This window comes from Antennarius striatus, chromosome 13 (genome assembly GCF_040054535.1).
Source record: "Antennarius striatus isolate MH-2024 chromosome 13, ASM4005453v1, whole genome shotgun sequence".
NCBI lineage: Eukaryota > Metazoa > Chordata > Actinopteri > Lophiiformes > Antennariidae > Antennarius > Antennarius striatus.
The window spans coordinates 16,842,693-16,867,216 of NC_090788.1; the positions used below are offsets into that span (position 1 = coordinate 16,842,693).

At 41.6% G+C, this 24,524-nt stretch overlaps 3 protein-coding genes across 7 annotated transcripts; 1 reads left to right on the plus strand and 2 right to left on the minus strand.

Moving 5' to 3' along the window:
* Positions 1 to 24: 24 nt before the first annotated feature.
* alg5 (ALG5 dolichyl-phosphate beta-glucosyltransferase) lies at positions 25 to 5,528 on the minus strand. The gene is made up of 10 exons (XM_068331424.1): positions 5,240 to 5,528; positions 4,278 to 4,446; positions 3,828 to 3,874; positions 3,560 to 3,628; positions 3,355 to 3,447; positions 3,144 to 3,257; positions 2,993 to 3,052; positions 2,760 to 2,911; positions 1,287 to 1,372; positions 25 to 961 (listed from the first exon to the last, which is right to left on the minus strand). Exons 1-10 carry the CDS (start codon positions 5,300 to 5,302, stop codon positions 846 to 848), a joined length of 969 nt encoding a protein of 322 aa, XP_068187525.1. The 5' UTR covers positions 5,303 to 5,528; the 3' UTR covers positions 25 to 845.
* A 1,192-nt stretch (positions 5,529 to 6,720) lies between these two features.
* exosc8 (exosome component 8) lies at positions 6,721 to 9,725 on the plus strand. The gene is made up of 11 exons (XM_068331556.1): positions 6,721 to 6,750; positions 7,029 to 7,065; positions 7,200 to 7,263; positions 7,404 to 7,477; positions 7,561 to 7,606; positions 7,941 to 8,046; positions 8,150 to 8,195; positions 8,291 to 8,387; positions 8,568 to 8,688; positions 8,777 to 8,883; positions 9,585 to 9,725. The coding sequence occupies exons 1-11, from the start codon at positions 6,734 to 6,736 to the stop codon at positions 9,701 to 9,703; spliced, it is 834 nt and encodes a 277-aa protein (XP_068187657.1). The 5' UTR covers positions 6,721 to 6,733; the 3' UTR covers positions 9,704 to 9,725.
* Positions 9,726 to 10,564: 839 nt separating this feature from the next.
* On the minus strand, positions 10,565 to 23,577 carry supt20 (SPT20 homolog, SAGA complex component). Of its 5 annotated transcripts, none has more exons than XM_068331551.1 (24): positions 23,462 to 23,577; positions 22,947 to 23,039; positions 22,758 to 22,793; positions 22,455 to 22,580; positions 21,484 to 21,610; positions 21,281 to 21,384; positions 20,958 to 21,074; positions 20,785 to 20,838; positions 20,362 to 20,501; positions 20,085 to 20,241; positions 19,271 to 19,327; positions 19,054 to 19,131; positions 17,437 to 17,606; positions 17,315 to 17,347; positions 17,107 to 17,218; positions 16,758 to 16,863; positions 15,686 to 15,841; positions 14,913 to 15,225; positions 14,719 to 14,831; positions 14,224 to 14,279; positions 13,686 to 13,796; positions 12,657 to 12,747; positions 11,880 to 11,968; positions 10,565 to 10,711 (listed from the first exon to the last, which is right to left on the minus strand). In XM_068331551.1, exons 2-24 carry the CDS (start codon positions 22,947 to 22,949, stop codon positions 10,565 to 10,567), a joined length of 2,496 nt encoding a protein of 831 aa, XP_068187652.1. In that variant the 5' UTR covers positions 22,950 to 23,039; positions 23,462 to 23,577. The 5 variants fall into 5 exon arrangements, with proteins under 5 accessions (XP_068187652.1, XP_068187654.1, XP_068187651.1 ...); XM_068331553.1 differs by having other exon boundaries at positions 12,657 to 12,738; positions 14,719 to 14,834; XM_068331550.1 differs by having other exon boundaries at positions 14,719 to 14,834.
* Between the last annotated feature and the right edge of the window lie 947 nt (positions 23,578 to 24,524).

Sequence of the window (24,524 nt, forward strand, 5' to 3'; positions counted from 1 at the left end):
AAATCTAACAAATATTATGACAATATGTTGGACTTTATTTCGATTTTCCAATGTACTTTTTACACGTTTGAGCCCTTTGGGGTATTAACACCACCTCCAGTCCTCTTAAGTACTTTAGAACTTTAGAAAAATGTCCTTAAATATGTTTTTGAAATTAGGCTGATTCTAATGATTATTTTCAGAACTGCCTCTAATCAAAAGTAAATGTAGATAATACAAAATGGAATTTAAGAACTTTCAAGAGGCAAATATTTTAAATTTTAGTTTGACAAAATTTCAATCAATCGAATATAGTTACCAAACTGAATTTCTGTTCAATAACTTACGTTAATTGCCAAACTCTTGTTGCTTTATTTATCAGTTTAATAGTGATGATAAAATAATAAATCGGATGTCTTTATTTTGGTAAGTTGCATTCGTCCAATCAGGCCAATTAACATCAACATTCACTCCATCCATCCATCAGATGAAGACAGACACATCTTCAGATCCTCTGCATTTCACTTCAGCTTCCTCTCTTAGTCGATTGGCAACAAAATAAGTAACTCGCTACACGGATCAGTCATACAGATGTTGTGTAAGCCGTGACAACATAATGCGCATGTAACGTGGCCACCACAAGCCAAAATCACAATAAGAAAAAGAAGGCAGGACCACAGGTTGGTCACGATGGTGTCATTACTTCACGTCCAGAGCATCTGGAGGGAAAGGATGTGACCGCCTGTCAGTCAGTCTTTGTTGTTGTTTACAGTGAATGGTGAACGCGTTGCTCATTCCACCACAGCCAAATTTATGGGAGCCCTATCACAGGGCTGTCTCTTTGTTAACAGGGCTGCTCTCATTGGCTAGTCAGTCTTAGTTGGTGGCTGTAGTTTCCAGGCACCGGTGAGGTAACGTAGACGGATGAAGATCAGGTCTCTTCCCATCTGTAGCCAGCTCCAAAACGGGACCAGCTTGGACCCTGGTAGAGGAAACAGATGATGCCTTTATAGAAGTTTCAATGGAAACACACCTTAACTGACATTAACATTAAGTGTCAGTCACGTTGTCAATTTGTGACAAACTGAACAATGCAGAGAGAAAAGACATACAAAGATATGATTTTAGAACCACCTACAATGGAGTTTTTTTTTTTTTTTAAATTGGATTTAGGATTAAAATAACCACAACAGTGAGAAATAAACATTACATCAAACCAGTCACACACTGGCCTGAGATATTTATAGAGCGGCAGATAAGTGGTACAATGGGACGACACATGCTCACATATTCCATGAAAAACCTACCTTCTATTTCAGTCCAGTTTACAGCCACCTCTGCTATGGGGATTTTAAAACACTGAGCAATATACAGGAGCTCCACATCAAACGCCCTGAGAGAGGAATGATTGAAATGCACAACAGATGTTAAAATTAATGTTTCACTGCAGTTAAAAAAACCAAAACAAAACCCAGTGGTCTAGTCACTATGGCTGGTTATGACACATCAGTACTGATCTAAATATGCTCATAGCTCCGGGCATTCAAAATAGACAAGCATTATAAGTTTGCTTTAGATTTCTGCTCAGATCTTATTTACTGATTTATAGAAGATGAGAACTCCTCCAGACCCCCACACAACCTACACAACAAATACATCAGTATGACATACCTGTTATTTTTATGTCAGGAGATCAACAAAATTATTGAAGTTCTTAAATAGCAGAAAACACCACGGCTGCAGTGTATAGGAAGTTTTGTGGAAAAAATATGAAATAGTGAGTTGCCCTCTGAAAATGAAACGTGACGGACCAGTTCCTATGCAGCCTCTTCAGTTGGTTCTTTTAGAACATTATCCAAAACAGTATGCTTCACTTCATATGTTTAATGTAAACAACATGATTTAAAACTCAGTTTCATATTTTTTAGTCTCTGAGGAGGGAAACTAATCCTGACTACACACTGATCAGTTACAGCACCCTCAAAGGATCAAAAACCTTTATTCAAATAAGGCAGTCAGAGACTGCAACATCCCGCGACACCCCTGAATTCAAAATTTTACCCTGACCTACTTTCATAATGGTCGCAGCAATTAATTCTATATTGTACTATTGAGTATTTGGCTTTTCATTTTATATTTGTAAGTTGACCACTGCTAGAGGTATACTGTAGCAGACAGACTCAGGACAACCTGCAATATTGTTCTGTTTAAAACTTGAAATTTGACCTTGACCTAGTTTTCTCAAGGTCAAGGTCATCATCTCATTTTCATCCCCTTCACCACCCGAGTAATGTGCTTTTCCTTTCATCTTTCTATCTTGCAACGGTTGTGAAGATATTTGGTGGACTAACGGACAAACGGATGGACGAACACACAAACACTGACACAATACATTACCGCTTTGCGGGTGACATAGATGAATGACATGCCAAAAAATACCAAGATATAAATGGAAACCATTGCTTTTGAATGCCACTTTATACTTTTACAATAAATAGCAGGGAACACTGTTAAAAAAGACTGATAAGCATTTCCTGACCACAAATTCATGTTATAGAAACAGCCAACGAAACTTTCCAGAAAATGGTGCAATTTTCACAAACTGATCACTGACCACATTCTCAAGTAATACACTTGGCAAACGTGCTCCTGCAACATAAGCTGCATATTTACTTTATATAAACACCATTGTTTTCCAGAAATCCAGCAGGAACAGTACAACGGGCTTACTCTAATAAAACAAACCAACTAACGGTGGCCACAGTGGTGCGAGGCCTTACCATCGCTCCACATGGAGAGAGGAGAAGGTCTTAAGCGCAGCCTCGCGGGTAAAAAGCTTGAAGCCACACTGGGTGTCGTTGATTCCTCTCACGCAGAAGAACCACACCAGGAAGTGAAAGCCATACATCAGGAATGTACGGAACACAGATCGCTGCAGCAGACATGACAGTGGTAATTTAATGGTGTGAAGTCTGTTATAATATGGTCCTCATGGAGAAAAAAGTCAGATTACCTTTGCTACAGATTCTTTCTCCAGGTGAGCTCTGGAGCCACAGGAAATCGCCATATTTTCCTAAATGTATAGAAAAGCATTTTCAGGATCGGACTACTATGAATAGTAGACATTTGTGTGATAAGAGGACAGATCATGAACACTACTGCACCGGCTTAGGGTTGAGGTCATCAAGTGCTGCCTCCAATTTCTCAATATCAGGAAACTTTGTGGCTCCATCAGCATCTGCCATAAGAATGACTTTCCCTCTGGAGCTCATGGTTCCCTTTTTTTTAAAACAGGAAAAAATCACACACTCAGTTCCATACTGCTACTTCACTGCTCAGCAGAGACATACTGTAGACTGACATCTGCAGCATCACCATTCTCACAGCTCCTCCTTTCCCCCTGTTCTTCACCAGCGTCAGCACCCGAAATTTATCTGCACCGTACGTCCTGGTGTAGCGCATAGCAACCTGGTGACATCACATAATAAATGTTACCAATACTGTACACTGAAAAGTTAAGCGAGCTGCAAAGGAACAGAAATGTTTTACAAATACTACCAAAAATATTTAAGAACATCACCTCTGTGGTTTTATCTTTGCTGCCATCATCAACCACAATGACCTCATAGGTGAAGAGGGGGTGTCGCCTCTGCAGTGAAGAATGAGGAAGTTACACATGAACCTTTTTTTTAAGTTGAGTGCTTCCACCTAGTGGCAGTTCTGAGAACAACCGATTCATTCTTATAGAAAGATTAGAGTTCAAGTTGTGTCCGTTTAACCAAACCACAACTAAGTTGATTGAAACATTTAATAATGTTTATTTTGCCCGTCTGGGGCAGAACACTTACCTGTCTGTTTTCCAAGTATTCCATAGCTTCATCCAACATCACAGGCACTGTAACAACACAATCAGATCATTGTAGCATCTACAACCTGCTGCAGGTAACAGAGACAATACTACCATGGAATTTAAAGTGCACCAACCTTGAAGGCAAGTAGCCAACAAATGATTAACAATTCATTGTTCGACACAGATTCATCTGCGCCTTTATTTACTCACACTCACAGCAAGCAAATATTAGATCCTTAAAACCAGACTTCGATTGTTTATAACACTGCGATATCTTGTAAATGTGCAGTTAAGCATTTCCATATCTCTTTCTCAAAGAGGGTAGTGTTAGTGTTTACAGTCTACTGCATCTGCATTTATACAAAGCTGAGCAGCGATGGGACTTCAACAGATAAAACAACTTCTTGATAGACACAAGAGTGTCACACCCACACTCCACCCGACTCACTTCGGAGCTCCTCATTGTAGGCCGGGATCACTACGGACAGCTGCCTGGAATGAGGATCATGCAGGCTTGGGAACGGCTCCTTCTCTCCTGAGACGGTGATGAAGCATTTCTCCTTTTCATGGCGTGCCAGCTTCATCTTACCAGCAGTGAGATGTGCTATTAGGAGGACCTAAACAGGACACAATATAACTCTCCTTCTTACTGACGTTGGGTATTTTTTTTAGAATTATTAATATTTATGTCTTCTATTTTTGATAATGAATATCAGAACTGATGTCTATAATGTAGCTGAGACATAACAGTCTTTGTGATTGTAAAGAATGATCCACTTTTAGTTAAGTTGTGAGATGTTCTTGGTACTGATTTCAGTACATTTCCAGTTAATTTGTCAGTTCAACCAAATTCCAGTCTGGTTTAATTCCTTTGACTCATTTGTCATCTCTGTGCATCCATGTTGGTCTGAATCTGTGTTTCTGATGATTGCATTTCATATTCTCTACACTGGACAAGTGTGTTGAAAGAATAACCACAACTTTAAAAATAAATTTATAGTGATAAAGAACCAAGCAAATGCTAACCCAAAGACATGCAAAGCTAAAATGATAGATTGAGTATTTTCAATACTATTTTAGAATATTTTTCTAATAATATGTAATGTCATATTGAGATTACAAAAACGACTCAAGCGGTGAATTAGTTCATTCTTTTTGTATAAATTCCATCAAATCTTGCTAAAACCAAGGGAGAAGCAAGTGGAAATTAAAAACAGGAGCAAAACCATGAAGCACCAGCAGAAGGTACAGGATGAACGTGAGTTGTAAGCACTTTAATAAACTTAACCTGACCACCGATACTGTCAATTAGTCAGTGCAAATATTCATATTAACATTACAGCCTTCAAATGTGAAAACAAGCGACAAGATATTTCTGTCAGCACAACAATAACTATTATATATACTTACCACAATGAGACCCAGAGCTGCCAGTGCGACCAAGGCTTGAACTACTTCACAGAGGAGCTCCATCTCTTTAGCCGCTGACAACCACTAGCCGATGCGGCTAGCGAAGGATAGCTCCCGGTCCTCTGAGTGTCTGTTCACCGGTGTTCAGGTGCACCGGGTCGGACAAGAAAACACAGGCTTAAGCGACTGTTACAGAGACTAAAATGCCCAAACACAATTCTTTCCATAAGCTTCCAATCACAAACGAACACAAAGACAACGCGGAAGTGACAGCTTTCAAAAGACACATCATCAGTTGGAGACATGAGAACACCGAACTGTGGCGGCCTCTAGTAGACAGACCGCCATCTAACGGCCGGGAGGGGAACAACAACAGCAACAGCAACAACTCCATACGTGACTATTTAAAGAGAACTAACTAAACCAATACAAATAAAACACCATAATAATTGTCACACGTTTATAGAACGATTAGACCTTTTTCCACATCACTCTTACACCTGGAGCTCTGAACTCACCTCTCATCAAACAGGCCTCTTCAATTCTAATTGGATGATGGGGACGTCCAGATATTTAACCCAGTGGGAGTTGTCAAAATCTTAAAATCATAATGAGAGTCTCTGGAATGTCATAGATTTAACAAAGGCTCAGTTGGGCTACCCCTTTGCAGTTGAAGGTACATTTTGGGCCTGATGGTTTTTAGGGCCCCAGTGACTCTGAGTTTGTGTCCAAAAAAGCCAAAGCCAATGGAAACATAGAAAGCAACCATGACCTGAATAACTCAGAAGTCTAATATATGATAACATAAAAAGCAAAGATGCAACTGATAAATATAGTACATCATGCATTAACAATTAACAGCATTAACATACCTGTATTCAGGAAAACCACACCAACACAGTCAGACACCTGCTTCATAATTGAACTATCAACATTACATTACAACAACTCAGGGTAATATTTGTTTGGTTCCTCTACTTAATTATTTTACACAACATCAAACAGATAGTCTTAATTTGTTGTGCATACAGAAAATTAATTCTTCAGTAATCAAATACCTCAAAGACATTATTTCTGAATTACAAATAGAGTTGTGATTTATACAAACAGACAAAAAAATTGAAGTACTTGACAAAAAACTTTTAATTTCAATTTCAATTTCAAAGAGGAAGACACAGAAAATAGAAATTGCCATAGAAAAAGATGACAGGCTGTGGAGACCCCTAAAGGGACAATCTGAAAGCAAAAGACCTGTAACTTTACAACTTCTTCACACACACACACACACACACACACACACACACACACACACACACACACACACACACACACACACACACACACACACACACACACACACACACACACACACACACACACTTGAAAATCCCGTTACAGTACAGTACTTATTTCAGGCTGTGGACAAAAGTCGCAGCTTCTGATCCTCCCGGCCACCGTAGTTCACAGCCCGTTCACGTGGTTTATCAAAACAACATGGCGGCTGGTTACAAGTAAGACTAATAACTTTTAGCTATTATATACTAAAGATTATTAGGATGTGTGTTTTAGTTTTAGCCACGTGTCAGTTTTGTTAAACGAGTTTACTTAGCACTAATAATTTATGAATTTCAGTAAATTTTAAAGCAAACGACTCGCGTTGGAAACCCATGTAATTCACTGATGAAGTTCGCCCTGTTGTACCGTTATCCCACACATTCACATCATATTAATTCTCTGTAAGCTGGAAACTACATTCCTCTTCCTGTCGTGTGAACTTGTATTCCAACAGGACTGCTGAGCCTCTGGAATACCACAGGAGCTTTCTGGTCAGTGAACGCAACACTTTTCCATGTTCATCCCACGGATAAATGAATGAATGAATGAATGCATGAATGAATGAATGAATGAATGAATGTTCTGCTGAGTGACGAGGGACGGTTTCTCATTTATTCTGTTTCAGAAGGAAAACTGTCGACCTGATGGGCGGGAGCTGTCAGAGTTCAGAACCACAACGCTGAACATAGGTGACACACACACACACACACACACACACACACACACACACACACACACACACACACACACACACACAACACACACACACACAGTGACTTCATGTCCTTCATGATGCATCAGTGTGTTTACCTTTGATCTACCTGTTCAGGATCTATATCCACTGCATGTGGTTCAGCCTTGGTGAAGGTTGGAAACACTACGGTCATCTGTGGAATCAAAGCGGTAAACGAATATAGTTGAAAACCTCTGAAACTAATCCTGAAAGTTAAACAGAAACCTACAGATTTCTTGTTTCTCCGTCACAGGAGCTTGCAAACCCTACAGTGGAGGCACCAGGGAAGGGTTACATCGGTAGGTCAAATCAGGGAAATAAGTTTGCACCTCCTTTTACTAGTCATGTTTAAAATAGGATTTTTTTTATTTTTAGAATTTTCTTTTAATAATCTCCCATATTGTTATTTACTAATTGTAATTCTATCAACAGTTAACTAAAGAGGCTAATTGTGTAGTAATATTTAATTTTGTAGCATTTATCTGGTGTATGTAATAGACATTATGTCATTTAAATTTACTAAGATAATACTTATTTAAATCCGGATGACGTTTTGTGATTCAGTAATTATTGTGTGTATTGAATGCTTTTGTATTAGCTTTTGCTAAATGACACTTACATATCCTTGTGTAGTGCCAAATGTGGACCTGCCCCCTCTGTGTTCCACCCGGTTTCGGCCGGGTCCACCAGGAGAACAGGCCCAGGCTGCCAGCCAGTTCGTCGCTGATGTTATTGAAAGGTGCGAGATTTTAAACTGCCTTGATACTCACTTCACCACACATACAGGTGTGTTACACCTTCTGAATACCTGCCACTGTTCTTTGTTTTTTGGGGTGTTGCAGTGCTGAAATAATACAAACGGAGGACTTGTGCATCGATAGAGGGAAGGTAAATGCAGAATCAGGGACAAACACAGGACCTGTCAGATTGTGTTTGTTGTACATCCTGTTCTTTGGTCCTGATTCTGCTTCCTATCATTGTAGCTCTGCTGGGTGCTCTACTGTGACCTGATGTGTCTGGACTATGATGGGAATGTGTTGGACGCCTGTGTCATTGCCCTGCTGGCTGCTCTGAAGGATAGTATGTGCAAGAAAAACCATAGTTTATCGCTAAATAAAAAACAACACTTATTTGTCTTTAACTGCTGTAATAATTTTTCACAAATAATTTTTCATGAACACACATGCTTTCCCACCTCCTTTCCCACCAAGAGATCTGTTTTATTTTAGTGTATTGAAGTCAGTTGTCTTGTCTCTGCAGCACAGCTTCCAGAGGTCACCATTAGCTCAGAGACATGTGCACCAGTGGTGAATACAGAGAAGAAACATAGGCTGCACATTCACAAACATCCAGTCAGCGTCTCCTTTTGTGTCTTTGATGAGTAAGTGTGTTGTTGTCGGTGTGTGTGGGTTATAAAATCTGCAGTCTGTGCTTGCAAGGATGACAGGAAATGTTTGCTCTCTGTGCAGCTCCATCATGGTGGTCGACCCCACAGTGGAGGAGGAGAGTCTGTCCACCGCTCAGCTAACAGTGGTGATGGATGAAGAGCAGCGACTCTGTGCTCTTCACAAACCAGGTTAGGAAGACCGTCATTATTGTGTGCAACTTATGTTGATTTTTGATGGATAACACAACAGAAAAACTCTCCAGAAACCCCTAATGTCAAAAATGCAGGATTGAATAAGCTCATCTACCATTGATTTTTTGTTCAAAAAGACAAAGGTTGTATTTTAACCTGTACAATTAATACTGTTATCTTAGTGTTAGTATACTTAAGCTTTTTAAACTTGTATTTTTAAACTTGATGAAGTTTTTATAGTGATCACTAAACCTGTCTCTAATCATTTTTTTCATCCCGAGCACATCTGGTTAGTTCTTCATTTATATGAACCATGATAGGTAGTGGTGTATTTGATTATTTTTGATTTAGAAGTCTTTTGAATTTTTCATGGGTAGACTATTTTAAAGTCACATAACAATAGACTTGTTTATCACCCTTTGGTGCATTGCAAGGACATTTCATTAGTTAGTGATTTTATTAGTTTGTGAGTCTTAAAACAAATCCTCAACTTTAGTAGGTAATCAAATATGTTTTACCATAGTTGAAACTCTTTTTGCCTCATGTGAGACAAATTCTACCTGCACTACTCTGAAGGAGAAGATTTTAGAGTTTGGTTCAACTCACTGCTAAGCAGAGGAACTCATGCAGTATGAGGAAATCCACATAAACATATTGTTACATAAATTTATGCCTGTGATGTTTTCCCTCTGGTTCAGGTGGAACGCCGCTGTCTGGAGAGAAGCTGCAGGAGTGTATCAGCAAAGCAACGACCAGACAGAGAGAGATCCAGGCTCTTATCGATCGTGTCACATGTAGTGTAAAACCCGTGAAATAAAGAGCCTCATACATGTATTTTTATCTAAAAGCTGTATTTTTCAATGTCAATATATATACTTTTTAATAACAATAAAACTGCTGACAAAGACTGCTTAAAAAATTATCTGTGTGTCCAGAAATGTCTCACAAGAATACGCTCATGGCTCCTGAACTCATTAAAAGGAAATAATGCCTTTTCAAAATGTGCTGTACAAAAGCAGATACACCGTCTTGCATGTTGATTCTGAGTCCCTCGGTTGAGCCCTGTGCCTAGACAGCAGACAGAAGAAGCACTTCCAACAGACTGAGAGGTAGAGAGCTGCCCCCAGGCACTGCGCCGAGATCAGATTTGCATCTTCACAATGTAATGGTTACGTGGAGGATTTTGGTGTCGATCAACGTAGCTGGGATCCGTGCTTAAAGGGCAGATACTACCAGGGTCAACCAAAGCAGAGGCAGGCTCATTTGGAATCCTCTGAGAACGTGCATTCATTATCCTCTTGATTCACGGGGGGGTTGGGGGGGGCACACCCATAGTGAAAAGTTTTCCTGAAGGGGCGACACGTTACTGTGAAAGTCCGCTACCTGTGAGAAACGTCTTCTTATTTCATCTCGAAAAAAATATTTAGATTCTTTTAGTGCAGGGCTCCCTGTTCTAAAAAACCCTTCCTCTATGGCGGACACAGTTTTGGATTCTCCAAAACTTCTGACGATCGTTATATACAAATTTGTCAGCTAGAAAAAGACACACAGAAAAAACAAGTGTTTTTTCTTTGTCTGCAGTGTCCACAGTGAGGCAGACAAAGAGCACAGTATGGATCATTCATGTTTTTTTTTGTGTGGCGGGGGGGGGGGGAGGAGTTCTTGGGCGTGATTTTCCTCATGACTTAGGGAGGGGCTGCGGGAGGCTCCTCTTCCTCTTACTTCTTGGTTGGCTGGCGGTATGTTGTTGTGGCGGCCCCCCCTGAGGAGCTGCTGCTCCCATAGCCATTTGCTGCTGCTGCATTTGGTGCTGCAAGAATTGCAACTGTCCAGCAGGGGAGGAGGGTGAGAAACAAAACGTGTCAGAGGAGAATTGAGTGCGTTAAAGGCAAGCAACAGAATGCACGTGTGTGTGTGTGTCAGTGGAGTTATCGTGTGTGTGTGGAAGCACCTTTAGCAAAGTTAAAAACTGGCACGAGTGTTAAAATGGGCTCTCTTGCTGAAACTGGAATCAAACGGTACTGCATCGTAAACATCTATGGCATGTGTTAGTGAAGCTGAACTGAAGACTGATATGACATACAAGAGGGGGGAACAGAAGGGTGGTTAATGGGTTGCAGAGGGAGAGGGGAAGGAGATACAGATCTGGGGCAGGTTGGAGTGTGACATAGGATACAGTCAAGCAGCACCAGTGCCATTCTGGAGACATAAAATTACTGGCTGTGATCCCGATAACAGACATGCAGCTCAGCAATGTTTTCTGCCTTTCTGCTGACAGTCAGCAACTTCAACAGGGGAAAAAAAACAAAAAAAAAACCCTCTTCCAGCACCTCAGGATTCATGCCCACGGCCAGTGATAGCTACTCTGTCAGGACACAACCAGCAGCATTTAAGCAGGAAGCAGCCCGTCCTGCCGTTAAAGAGAGAGCATGCCTCCCGGTTCAACACGCTGTTAGTTGCTGCCGTTGGAAGTGCCACAAGCTCTGGTGTGTGTGTGTGTGTGAGGGTTGCTGGGAGTACTGGTACTGCTGCGGTGTTCATCAGACAACATATTAACGAAACATACAGCACATGATGGTGTGAATGGTGTGGCTCTATAACAGATAAAATCAGGCCAGTTGGTTACACAGTTGAACTACTACTACATATACCCTCATTCAAAAGATTCATTTGCCACAGAAGAAACAGTAAAAGCTTTGCTATAAAAAGTATTTCTTACATGGTTTGTACACTAAACGCTTTTAAAAGACGAGCCTTTAAATTTCAGGGTCCTTTTGAGACAGAAAATTTTTTGTGACATGTTGTAAACAATCATTTAAAAAAGATTTTATCAAACTCTACTCAGAAATGATGTGAAATGATCATCCCCTGACAGCTTGTAGTTTAGCACAACACACACCAACCCGCTAGGTAAAGGCATGGAGACTCGGCTGATGTCTCAGTGTCCTATTAATGTGAATATGTGTATACAGATGTTAAAGTTGCAGCATTACTTGGATCTGTGGCTGGTGCTGCTGCTGAAACCTTGGAGAAGGCAGCGGGGGCCCAGACCCGTCCAGCCCACAGCCCAACTGGGACAGCACTAAGGGGGTAGGAGGGAGACAGGGAGCCCCAGAGGATGTAACGGCAAGTGGGAGAGAAGTAGAAGAACGATGGAGTGGAGAATGAAGGGAGGAAATGCACAAAGGGAGGCATTGAAAAGTTTGGAGGGGAGGATGAGGAAGTTGTAGTTTCAGCGAAGTAAAATCCCGCATAAAGAAAGAGAAAGACGAAAAGAGATAACGAAGGAAGCGCCGTCAGCACAAGTAAATATGCACAGACATTTTAAAGTGTTTTATGAGAGAATGAATGGAGTGGAAAGGTGTGAGGATAAAAGGACAGGTTGAGAAACAGGATAGCGAGACAGCACAGAAGGGAAAGAAAAAGGGATGGGGGCAAAAAACAAGAGCAACAATAAAAAAAAAAAGAATGTAGCAGAGAAGAAGGGGAAGTTGAGTCTCTCCTGTCAGTTGTTAATGCTCCACTCAGAGAAACAAAGGCTAACTACAGTCAAACCATCACAACAAATACAGACTGTGAGCCTAATGTATAGAAACAACAACAATATATACAGTAGTAAATCTTAGTACTATTTAGAGACATGGTGTCTGTTTCTCAGAAGCTAATGGACTGAACGAAAGAAGAGATGTAGAGGGTTTCATGTGTATTTCTGTGTGTGTGTGTGTGTGTGTGTGTGTCAGTGTGTGTGTGTGTGTGTGTGTGGTTCACACCTGCTGCTTGTGGAGACATGAAGCCCCCGACTCCTAGGTTGATGACGGCGGTTTGCTGGTTTCCTAAACTTTGATCCGAGCCCTGGTCTCCCTGCAAAGAGGGTCAGAGGTCACACAACACGACAAAACACACCAGGTCAAAGAGATTTCACCATCCACTAATGACACATATTTAAGCAGCAACCTGTGAAAAAATCTAATTAAACGCAAGCTATGAAATTCCTCTCCACTTGTATGTCAGGACTTTACAAAGACGATTCTCTAACACTGCTCAAAGTAACAAAGAAAAGAAACAGAAAACAAGAAGGAATAAGCACAAAATCTGATAAAGTGTAAAAGTTTTCCAAATGGAAAAACTCAAATTGTACAGATTTGGATAAAAAGTTAAAGACAGCGCTGATAAAATCAGCAGCAAAATACTAACAGAATTGAAAAAAAAAATCATTGGTTAAAAAAGTAAAAAAATAAAATAATCCACACTTCTACGGACCCGACAAAGCAAGTATGAAAATTCTATGGATTGTGACCAGCAGTTTTGAGGAGCTGTATATCGAAACCATCCTGTTAGTGTGTGTGTGTGTGTGTGTGTGTGTGTGTGCGTGCGTGCGTGTGCATACTGTATATGAAAAACAAGCAATGCTGTCAAAATCTTTTTAAAGATTACACTTTGGTCTTCAAGATGACTTTGATGTCGGCCTTTCTCTGGGTTCAGCCGTTACGAGGCTCTTTGGGAGTGGTTGCAGCGTTGTCTTCAAAATGTCAGAATCACCTCAGCACAGATGGATGCTGGGCTTTTCTCTCCTTGTTCCTCACACTCTGGTTCACACATGCAGCAATTTCTCAGTTGAAAGTCATACTGGTCCATTTGGATCACTCCGGCCCAAACCCGTATGACTGACTGGCTTCGGTTTTTCTACAGTGGTCCTTATGTCATTTGTCATCCTCCCTAACCAAACTAAGTAGTTTGCATTGGATTACTGTCTGTACATGCTTTTCAGTGTGTCAATGATTTCTGACTGTGTGTCTCACCGTCTCCCCCTGCTGTTGAGGGCTGGAAGTGGCTGACTGACTCTGCTGCGGTGAGAACTGAGACAGCTGCTGCTGCTGCAGAGAGTTAAAGATGAGAGGACCGGTGGGGATCTGGAGATGTAAAACACCAAACACACACACACATAGATACACACAACAAACAAACAGTGGAGTGGGGGGTGGGGATAACGAAACGGGAAATGAGAATTAAGTTGATGGAGAGATGGAAAACAGAGGGTGCACAAAAGGACAAAAGGGAAACGGGAGAATTAACAGCATGATCTCATGATGCAAAATAACACGACCGCTACGCTATCTGGGTGTCAGGACTAGAACAGCCCCAGGAAGTGGGGTCACTACAAGCCTGCAGGGAGGTTCAGGGGGGTGGAGGAAAGTGAGCTGTGCATCTGATCGACAGACAGCTCTTCACTATTCCAGATGAGGTGACACTAGTGCAGGATCAGGATGGGTTACTGTACCAAACAAATACTCAGTGCATGCTCCTACCAGTATAACAGACGGACGGGCAGAGTCGTACCTGCAGTAGGTTCAGGGGTCTCAGCCCAGCACTGTTGTTCAGGCCAAAATGACTCCCTGCAACACAAAGCAGGGTTACACTCAAACAGACGTGCACAGAGTGTTCCTCACTACTTTGTATAATATATAATTACTGCGCTGGTGCTGCACACTGTAAATGTCTCATGCTTCCTTTTACTTTTACAACATTCTGCTAGGTTTATTGAAATGTTTTGACTAACTCAACCAATCATGGAAGGTGGAGTTTGCTGAATAATTTCTTCCAAATCCTCCTCCAACTTTTCACTTTATGTAATAGCAATTTATTGAGGATTTTTTTTTTTTCCTGAGAGGTTGGGATGGGTCTGAGTGATATTACATCCTTCTAATACACTGTACGTTATACAGAGTTTGAAGTATTAAGTCACTCTGTTGGTTCTTAGAACAGCTAATGTGTGTTCAACCCTCTCAAATCATCACTGAGTCACTCATACATACATGGACTGCATTAACTCACCAGTTTGTGCTGCTGACTGCATGGTGGGCATCAGTCCTCCAGATGGAATGATTCCACTCAGGTTAAGGCCTGGACCCAGCATTGGATTGGAGCCACTCATCAGGGTCTGAGGGCTGCTACACAAACAGCACAGATTTGTCACGAACAGCAACGATCGGCAGACAAACGGCATCGGATGTGATGTATTCTCTTACCAGACAGAGCTGACCACGTTGATGATATTGAGCCCTGCGGGGTTGGCCATGACCTGCGATGAGGTGGTGCCTGTGGTGATCGACGTACCCATGGTGGGCAGGGGAATGGTCATAACGGGCAGGGGCTGGCTCAGCGCCAGCTGCTGCTGGGCGAAGGACGTGAGGAGGGCGGGCTGCGACTGGTTCTGAGTCAACGGAGGATCCGATGGGGTCGGGGTCACCGAGAGAGGAGCTGACAGGACGTCAGCGGGGTGTGGGGTCGAGCACGGTGTGTTGGTGGGTGTGGGAGTGGATGGCTTAGGAGTCCCCGATCCTGAAACAAGAAATTTAGTAAAATCCTTCTGTAAGGCAGACATGAATGTGAAAAACTTTAATACATATTACACGTAAATTTATTGTTGGATTTGTGAAGTATTTACTATCTAGTCGCACATAACAGGGTTAAAGGCAATGACGCTCTTTTCATGTGAAAACTTCACCTCAATTTCTGATCTGTGTAGCAGCTGGATTTAGTCATAATACTACCGGGAAATGCGTGTTCTGATTTCATATTCCACGTGCTCCAACTGCGCTCAGATAAGTCCCTGTAGTTATTCTTTCGTGTTCCGCCGTATTATTTAAGAACTGGAACATTTCACATTACTGGAGAAATGGAACGTTTTACATCAGCTCTACTCAGCTTGAGAGGAGCTGATGTAAAACGTTCCGTTGCATCTCACTCTCAAGTGTGACTGATGAAAGCTCCACAGTTTCTCAGCGCCAGCTGTACTCACTCTGTGTGGAGCCCATGGGGGAGAGAGAGGCAGGCGACAGCAGGCCCAACTGGCCCAGCTCCATGGAGTGCTTCCTGTTTAGAGACTGGCTTTTGGCCGGAGGGGGCGTAGGGCACTTGAGTAGACCACTGGTGGTTTGTGAACTATACGGGTTACCTGACGAGAAAAAGAGATGTGGGGATATTTACTGCACCCCAACCAGGACAACTGAATATGTGTGTCTCCACTCTGGCTAGTGAGCAAAGGCTGTATAACAGCAGCGGACGCCTCTGGGTCTGAAAAGTGACGATCGATGTTGTACCTTAAAGCTGCAGTATTTATAATGGTCAGCAGGAGGCGACTACAATTGTTTCAACATGAAGAATAGTGATTTTAGGGTCTCCATTACCAAGTTTGTTTTCACTGCAGTTCAGTCCGGCTAAAACAAAATAGCTTATACTTTATAAAACTATTCCCCAAGCTCCATCCTTTCTTCAGGTCACTTCTTATAATTCAATATAGCAAAGGAAATAAAGGCTTCAAATCCGTAGTCCACAGGCTGCGTCCACTTCTATTACACTGTTTATGCTTGGAGGCAATTACACAGAGTCCATCACTTAAAATAGAACTCTAGGTTAAATAAGCGTATGGTCACACCATGGGTGTGACCTCTTACTTCAGTTCTCTTGTTTCTGACCTTAGTATCTGTCAGCTGCTTTAATACTAGCCTTGAAAGGAAAAGCAAAACCTCCGACACTTCAGAGCTGTTAGACTTAATCGAACGATGACGTCTGATGCAGACCAGAGATTTTTCTTTGTTGCCATTTAAGGTTGGTCTCAACCTTTCTCCACCAATCTGTCTTGCCTACTTTAGGTCATGATTGTCTTACAATTTCCAGAATTCCTTTCATCAAAGGGTGAAAATTTAACCCTTTCATTTTCAAACTATTTGGTGGTCTGAAATCTACCATAAATGGCAACTTCGGGATTTTTTTAAACACAAATCAAACCATTAAAACCATTCTTTTTTCTCTCTGTGTTAGTGTTCTGTGAAACTGCCCTCAATCCTTTTCATTCTCTCTACAAGCTGTACCTGAGGAGCTGCTGCTTGATCCTGAAGGCAGTTTGATGGGAGGGGGTCGGTGCTTCACCCCTTTTCCCAAAACAGACGTCTGGACCAGTGGAGAAATACCCTCACCCTGCAGATGACATTTAAAAGCAGTTTTTAGCCAAGTAATTGTCTAACAGAGTTGATCCTAAACCTGAAGTGTTGTGCAGGCTCAAAACATCAAAAATCAAAGACGTATTTTTTGATCAATTAAAAGAAACACCGTATATCACACGAGATTACTGTACATGTCAGCTAAATCAGTTCTCACAAAGTAAAGGAGAGCATAAAGTCATTCCTGACGTGATTCTACAGCCTCATGAGGAGGATTCACCTCTTCTTTGCCTGGCGAGGGGGGACCCGGTCCCACGCTGCCTGAGTTATGGGACATCTTGACCTGACACTTCACATCTCTCTCATACACTCCTTTGTACTGAGTGAGAAATCTATGAAACACACATAGAACAAAAGTTAAACCAGGCTAGCAGCCTCAGAGTCGAACATGTTTAGCTTCTCATCAGAAATAAACGACATCGACTCACCGATCTGCATCGATCTTTGAGCCTATGAGGAAGCTGTGAACAGACATGAGAGATGAAGATGAGCAAATCTAGAGCGGAGTATCAGACTGATATACTGAACTGGTCGAACAAACAGGTCTCACGGGGGGTGAATGAGCTTCAGGTCTGTGCTGTCCTCCTCGGCTTTTTGTTCTTTGGCACAGTAGATCTTTCCATAAACCAGCGGGTCTCCAAGTGACTGGAAGATGGACACCTTGGTCTTCTGGGCTTGGCCCCCCACCTCACACTCAAACGTGTAGTCATCTACAACTTCCTGGGTAAACAAAATGGAGAAAGAAAATGAACAAATGAGTTCAGTGTTGTCACACTTGTGCCGACCGCCTTTGGGTCAGCCAAAAAAATTGGAATTAACTCTCCTCTGTCATGGATTGATTATGATAAGTTCATTGCATTACTTTTCTCTGTTATTTTTTCATACTTAGTCTAAGGATCCTTATCTGAAAAGCAATCTGAATATCCAGTTTTCAATGTGTTTGTCTGTTTCTGAGCCTTTAAGGCTTGTTTCCCCTCCAGCCAATAACAGTACACACAGTGTGAGGCTAAAAAACACTGCAACCATTACATCATTTGACATCTTTCCTCTGCTAGGTCTGTCATGGATGTAAAAAGAGCTGCAGACGTGTGTAGTTTGTATGAATTCATAAAAAAATTCATCAATGCTGCACCTTCCTGCAGGGCTGTGTGGTGCTGTGGGTTATTTGTATTATTAACGCTTCAGATTGCCTCCACTGTGAAATCAGAAAATAACTTGTTTCTTACACCGATCTCAATCTATGTTCATTATTTGGCTCACTTCTCCACCACCGCTAAGAGACGGCGGGCTGATCCAAAACGAAAGCCTACACGATCAAAATGAAAAATAATTAATGCGTCTGCTCCATGATGTGGAAAGACTCCAAAACTTAATAAACTTAACAAGCACCTTTTCATGTTTCATTTATTTAAGTTGATTGAGTGTCTGATGACTTCAGTGTATTAAAATCCAGTAGGCAAAATACGGCAACATCACTGTGGCAGTTAAGTCTACTGAGCATGTTAAAGAAAAATAAGTGCTGACTTCAGCTTCTGTGAACAGTTTTGACTTAAACAAATAATAAAAAAAACGTTTACGACCAGGTGACAAAAGACAGAGGATGGATGGAAAAGAGAAGAACAGTGACGGCACAAACCAAGTAAACAGTCGTCTGATTGTAGTCACAAATGTTAATACTCGGTTTAGCAATCGGCCTGATCTTTTGACCTTACCTGGGCACAGCATCAACAGTTTTATGGCCCAACGACCAGAAAATATTACTTTCCATCTCAGCGAGTTTCATAAGGGATGAAAAATGTTGGAAATATGTGAAAAAGAGCCCAGCGCCATTAATAGATGGAGAAGCTGTGATGTGGTGAATGTGCAGTCGGAGACCATCTTTTTTTTCCAGAATAGGAAAGACATGTGTAAGACTCAGAAATGTTTCACATTTAATGCAGTTCCATGGTTGGTCAAAAATGAATCTGTTTAAGGTTCTCTCTCCACTTGGGAGATCAATTTTCCATGTTCCAAAGCCAAGAGGCTGTATGGTCATTTTGAACGAAAAAAAAAAAAAAAGTCCCATTTTATTTCACAATGGACACAAACGCCCCCTGGGCTATTCCCAGCAGCAAACGGCCATCCTTGACCTGTATCCAGAAAGTGTTAACAGACATATCACACTTACCTCAGCAGGCCAGATTACAGTAGTGGGCTGAGAGTCCTCCAACTGCAGCGATCGCTCAACCACAGCATACCTTTCCACCTAGAGCAACACACAAACAAATCCATCTGGTGTGTTAAACCCTTTATTAGCACTGCCAGACTATGAATTGAGTGGGTTTTGAGTGTTGTTGGCTCAAGTGTGCAAATGATGTCTTGCAGAGAGGCATTGTGCTACTTACATCAATTTCCTTTGGTACAGTTAGTTGGCAGTTGTTTTGCTTCCACATGTCAACACACTGCAAGAGATGGCAGTCGAGGAGAAAGGAGGACAGAAGCAGAAGAAAAAAAAAAAGATTGGACGATGACAGTGTGCATTGTCCTACGATGATGAACGTTAAGAGATTTTCCAACAGTCTTAAAGGAAAAATCTTAGAGAAATTAGAACACATTTTAACACAACTCCACATAAGTCTGAGAAGCAATTTCTCCTGGTTTAGATTGTGATTTGTGTTCTGATAGAGCAACGGATGGGTGAATGACTGGAAAATGTGTACACAGTAATCCCTCGTTACTCGAGGTTAATGCTTTCCAGGACCACCCGCAAAACACGAAAATCCGCGATATATCAACCAACTATTTATTTTATTATTTATGTATAATTTAATTGTTTATGAACCCTCTCCATACTGACATTACTGTATTATTGCTGTATTACCTTTTCCCACACTGTTATAGACTGATTACTACACTTTTCTAAATTTGCAAGAGGAACTGTGAGTCTCGGAACGCAGCACACACACGGATGCTGTCAGCCAATAGCATACACGTACGGTATCACCTGACTACAGCTCATGGGAGACACTTGCTCCTCGCCTCTCGCTCTCTCCCTTGTCCTCGATGAGATGAAACTTACATCTTATCGAAGACAATACATAATACTATGTATATATAATTTTAAAAATATGCGATGTAGTGAAGCCGCGCTTCTTGAAGCGCGATTAAGAGTGGGAATACTGTACACACCTTAAAACTGCGTACATATCGACTACTCACATTTCCAATCTTTGAGATCTTCAGGTCTATGACGGGAGCAGGTTTCCTCTCCTTCCTCCTCTGCAGGTAGTCGTAAAGTCGTAGTTGTGGCGGCATGGGCAGGTGGGACAGCTCCTGCTGCCTATTCAGGGCTGCTCGAGAGTGTCTCTTGAAACATCTATGGGAGATAAAAACAAAAGTATTCGGCTTGATTATGAAAACCATTTCTTTTAACAGTCACAGAACTTCAAACTTCATGTCCTCCATTCACAAATGAGGATTTTTTTTCTCCATGTACCGTTTCATGGAGCGAGTGTTCATTTTCTGTTTGTTGTATAGCAGACGGTTGGCTGTGCAGGTGACAGAAATGGAAGGGTCCAGGCACAGTGGTTCAGCTGTGGCCAAAATCAACTGACTCTCCAGCTGCAATTTGTCATCCTAAAGCAGAAAAACAGACGCTCTTGAAAAAACCTGTGCCAAATGCTGAAAGGACTCAGAAAGGACCTTCTATACGACTGAATTAAACTGTAAACAGATAATTAGCTTACTGTATTTCTGTAATGTCAAATACTAAAAAAAATAATATAATTAGAGGTTCAAGCTGTATTGAATAAGGATACGTTTAAATCAATTGGACATAAAAGGCAAATCAAGACAGCAATGAAACACTGGAAGGACCTATTCTTCTGTTTGGAGCTGAGGTAGAAATATGATACCTCACCTGTGTCCACTTATGGTGGTCACTGGTCATGGCATGTACATCACAGATCAGAGTCTGCAGGTAAGAAAGTCAGTTCAAAACAGTTTCTGGTCAAAGTCAGGTTTGTTAAAGGGCAGTAGAGTATTAATTGTTTTAGCCAGTATGAATGAAGTTTCCACATTCTGCTTTTTTACCTGCATGGTCGGTCGCAACAGGATGTGTCGACTCTGATAGGTGGGCATCTTGGTATTACAAGACTGCCTGTAGTCTCTCACCTCGACTATTACACAGCCACAGTGGAAGATGTTCACCTGAGCCAGAATGCAACATGTGAGCCAAAAAAGGACGACAAAGCAAAAAGTGATTTTGACAGTGATTTAAAATTATTTAACTAAATATGAAACGTCACAATCAGAATGTTTGAATTTGAAGTTCTTGGGGATAAATCCTTACAAAATCTGCAAATAATTGACATACCTGTGTACAGACATTTGTATATGTAAAGATATGCACACACCTGCGATTTCTCCAACAGATCCACTAGAATAGGAGGCAACTCTTCGGCATCCAGGTACTCCAGCAGCTCCCCTTCTTCATATGGCAGTCGGATGGTTTCAGAATCTAGCAAACAATGCCAGTTTGAATGTTAAAGTTGGGACAATTGTGGTGCAGAGACCAGAAAAACACATGGATGGTATTTATTTCATTGTCTTCTCTTACCAGATCCATTCTTGCCCCTGAGCATTAAAGAGTACCCTTCATTCCCAGGGTACAAATTGACCACAAGACATGATATGGACTCCTGAGACAACAGCTTCTCCAGCAGATTCACATTTCTCCTCAAATTCTTCAAAAGGACAACAAACAAATACATTAGAGACAAATCCTCCATACTAGCAAAATAAAATACAAAACAACCACATCAATTTTATGTGAAAAAAAAAAGAACCGGCATCATTTTCTGAAAACGTTCTTTATGAGTTATAAATGTAACATAGAGGATTAATACACTCATATCCAACAGAACTGAAAGATTCAATAACTGCACAGTCATAATGTCTGTGTAGGTTCTCATTCATCCAAGTCATGGTTATCCAAAGTTGTTTAAATCAATCCACTGGACTTTAGGAGAGTTCCATGAAGACGTTTCACCTCTCGTCCAAGAGGTTTCTTCAACCACCACAACACAAGGGCATGGCTCAACACAGAGGAACCAATTCCTCATGAGAAGGATTCAGCAGTCTTCCTTCACCTCAAGGAAGAAGGACACTTACTTCAGGATACCAATGTTCAGATTTTGGCCTTCCATGTCTAAGTGGAGAAGCCATCTCTGAACAAAGGGGGTGGTTGGCGGCATCATCTTTCGCCGATTTACAAATAAAAACCTCCTCAAAAGAACTACTCAACAGATTGACTCGGTTGAAGTGACTCATGTTAATGATCCCTATTAAAATACAAAGGCAGGGTGAAACTCACATTTCAACAAACCCCCTTTGATAACCCATCAATCAAAAGCCAGACGGGTCTTGATAATGGTCATTAGAATATGAATAGCACTGACCACACCTCACGCAGGTCAAAGGTTGAGAATTGAAGAAACTTCTTGAATGAAAGGTGGAACGTCTTCAAGGAACTTTCTTTAAGTCCAGTGGATTGATTTTAACAGCTTTGGATACAGAGTCATAACTAACCTTTGACTCCGGCTCTTTCTCACATTCCTCCATATAAAGCTCATAGAGCTTCTGATACAAACTCTTCCTCCCACCGGATGAAACTCTCCTTTTGGCTGGTCGTTGGCGAGCACTTTCAACAATGTACTGAGAAACAGAAGATGTGCTGTATTAATGAAGGACGGCAAGAATAGTGTCTGGATGAAGCTGACATGTAATGAACGCATCTGAGTAGTTGAAGTATATGCTATTACTCTCTTCTTACAAACACACATAAATACACAAATTAATAATAACAACAATAACACAAATAATAGTTTTTACCTCGGCTCGATCCAATGCATATTCCAAAACGTGTTGCTTTGGGGAATAAGAGAAAAACAAAACAGATCAGCCAAAGAGGAAACAAGATGCACTGGTTCTGCAGACGTATTCTGTTTGGATGCTTTATATATACACGTCACTTTCGTTGAATATATACGTTTTCGTTGAATCCAGACAGATGAAACTCACCATTGTGGTCCACCGCCAGCAGCGAGGCGAGTGAAGGTAGACGATGCTGTCCTCTCTGCAGACAGTCACCTCCCTAGAGACACCATTCACACCCTGCACAGCAACACGCAGCAAACACAACACATCATCACGGAGACACTGGTTGTGACAGGTTAATAAGGCAGCTACACACCGATCAGTCACATTCCACACACCGACAGCGAGCAACAGTGCATTTAAGTTGTTGCACATTAAAAATCCTCATTAAAGTTAAATACATGTATAATATGTCTCAGAAGTGATGGAACTGGTCGCTCACGTTAGTGAACTCTGGTGACTGTGAGCCCAGTTAAGACAGCGGTTGAACAGCAACAAGCTCGTTGATGCCTGACCGCTGAGGCTAGCACGGTTAGCATTAGCATGCTACCCAGTTCCTTCTGGGTAAGCTTAAGTTACAAGCTACCCTGATGATGTTACGTCCTCCGAAACGCAAACCAACAAACGGACATCAGTCTGAGAACACAGGGTGGACTCGCCTTTTGGATTGCATAGCGGTCCACTGTAGCTCCAATTCAGCAAAACGAAATGAAATTGAAATATCAGTGTCTTCATTGAAAAAAAGTCGGAGTAGCAGCCATTTTCTTCCAGTGTGTCAACAACAGCTGAACTTCCGGTTTCGGTGTCGGTGGGCGGAGCCACAAGTGTCCATAACTGATGCTCTGCTAAAGGAGACTGTCCTCAGTCAGTAAAAAAAACAAAGTAAATAAAATCAAACCTATAAGTACGAAGTCATAAGTCTATGAATAATTTTTAGGTGAAGAGAAAATCTCAGGTGGTTTTTTTTATAGAAAAAAAAATCTGAATTCCGAAGTTTAGCTTCGATAGACCAACAAGCTGGCCTCTCTGAAGGAGAATTTACACATTCTGCTATAATGTCAAATTGCTTTTGTGAAATTTCCCACACAATAATCTTGATCTCAGGAAGAGATAATAAAATTCTCTTGCAGTTCAAGATGATTTTTCATTTTCTTTAACATTGAAGACTTATGGGACAGGATCATTGATTTGAACATTCAAAAATGTTTGCTGATCATATCAAATCCATCTGGATTTGCCTTGAGATTCATTCAAATGCATTCCATATGTCTGTGAAAGGTAAGACGTTCCACCTAGATGAAAAATTAATTATCCACAGAATTTGAGCAGTCATACTTAAAGACCTGATGAGAAACCTGTGTGTCCAAATTCTAAGAGTAAGTTACCAAGGGCAGTGACTATGTGAGATCGATGTGCATAAATCATCATTATCATCAGAAACCGAGAACGGAAAGAAGTGATTCTGCCTGGAGGAAGCCCAAGGCCCACGTCTGGAGCCAGGCCACGTATGGAGCCACCACCAGGCGCTCAGCAAGCGCCTGGTGGCTGAGTCTGCCAGAGGGCTCTGCTGGGCTCAGCCCGAAAAGGCAACATGGATTTTTCCACTTCTGTGGACCCACCACCCGCATGACAGATTGATGGGGTCCGGTGCACTGCCATATGGGTGGCAGTGACGACAGGGGGTCACGACGAATCACACCCGAGTGGCAGAAGCTGGCTTTG

Excerpts from the sequence above, each read along its gene's own strand:
- alg5 (XM_068331424.1), bottom strand. The coding sequence starts at position 5,302 with ATGGAGCTCCTCTGTGAAGTAGTTCAAGCCTTGGTCGCACTGGCAGCT. Across the intron at positions 2,912-2,992 it reads AGAAAGAATCTGTAGCAAAG|CGATCTGTGTTCCGTACATT; the intron begins GTAATCTGACTT and ends TGTCTGCTGCAG. Across the intron at positions 1,373-2,759 it reads TCTCTCCATGTGGAGCGATG|GGCGTTTGATGTGGAGCTCC; the intron begins GTAAGGCCTCGC and ends TTCCTCTCTCAG.
- supt20 (XM_068331550.1), bottom strand. Across the intron at positions 21,075-21,280 it reads ATCTGTTGGAGAAATCGCAG|GTGAACATCTTCCACTGTGG; the intron begins GTGTGTGCATAT and ends ATTCTGGCTCAG. Across the intron at positions 10,712-11,879 it reads AGCACCAGCCACAGATCCAA|TTGCAATTCTTGCAGCACCA; the intron begins GTAATGCTGCAA and ends CCTGCTGGACAG.
- exosc8 (XM_068331556.1), top strand. Across the intron at positions 8,196-8,290 it reads TGTGCATCGATAGAGGGAAG|CTCTGCTGGGTGCTCTACTG; the intron begins GTAAATGCAGAA and ends CTATCATTGTAG. Across the intron at positions 8,884-9,584 it reads CTGTGCTCTTCACAAACCAG|GTGGAACGCCGCTGTCTGGA; the intron begins GTTAGGAAGACC and ends CCTCTGGTTCAG.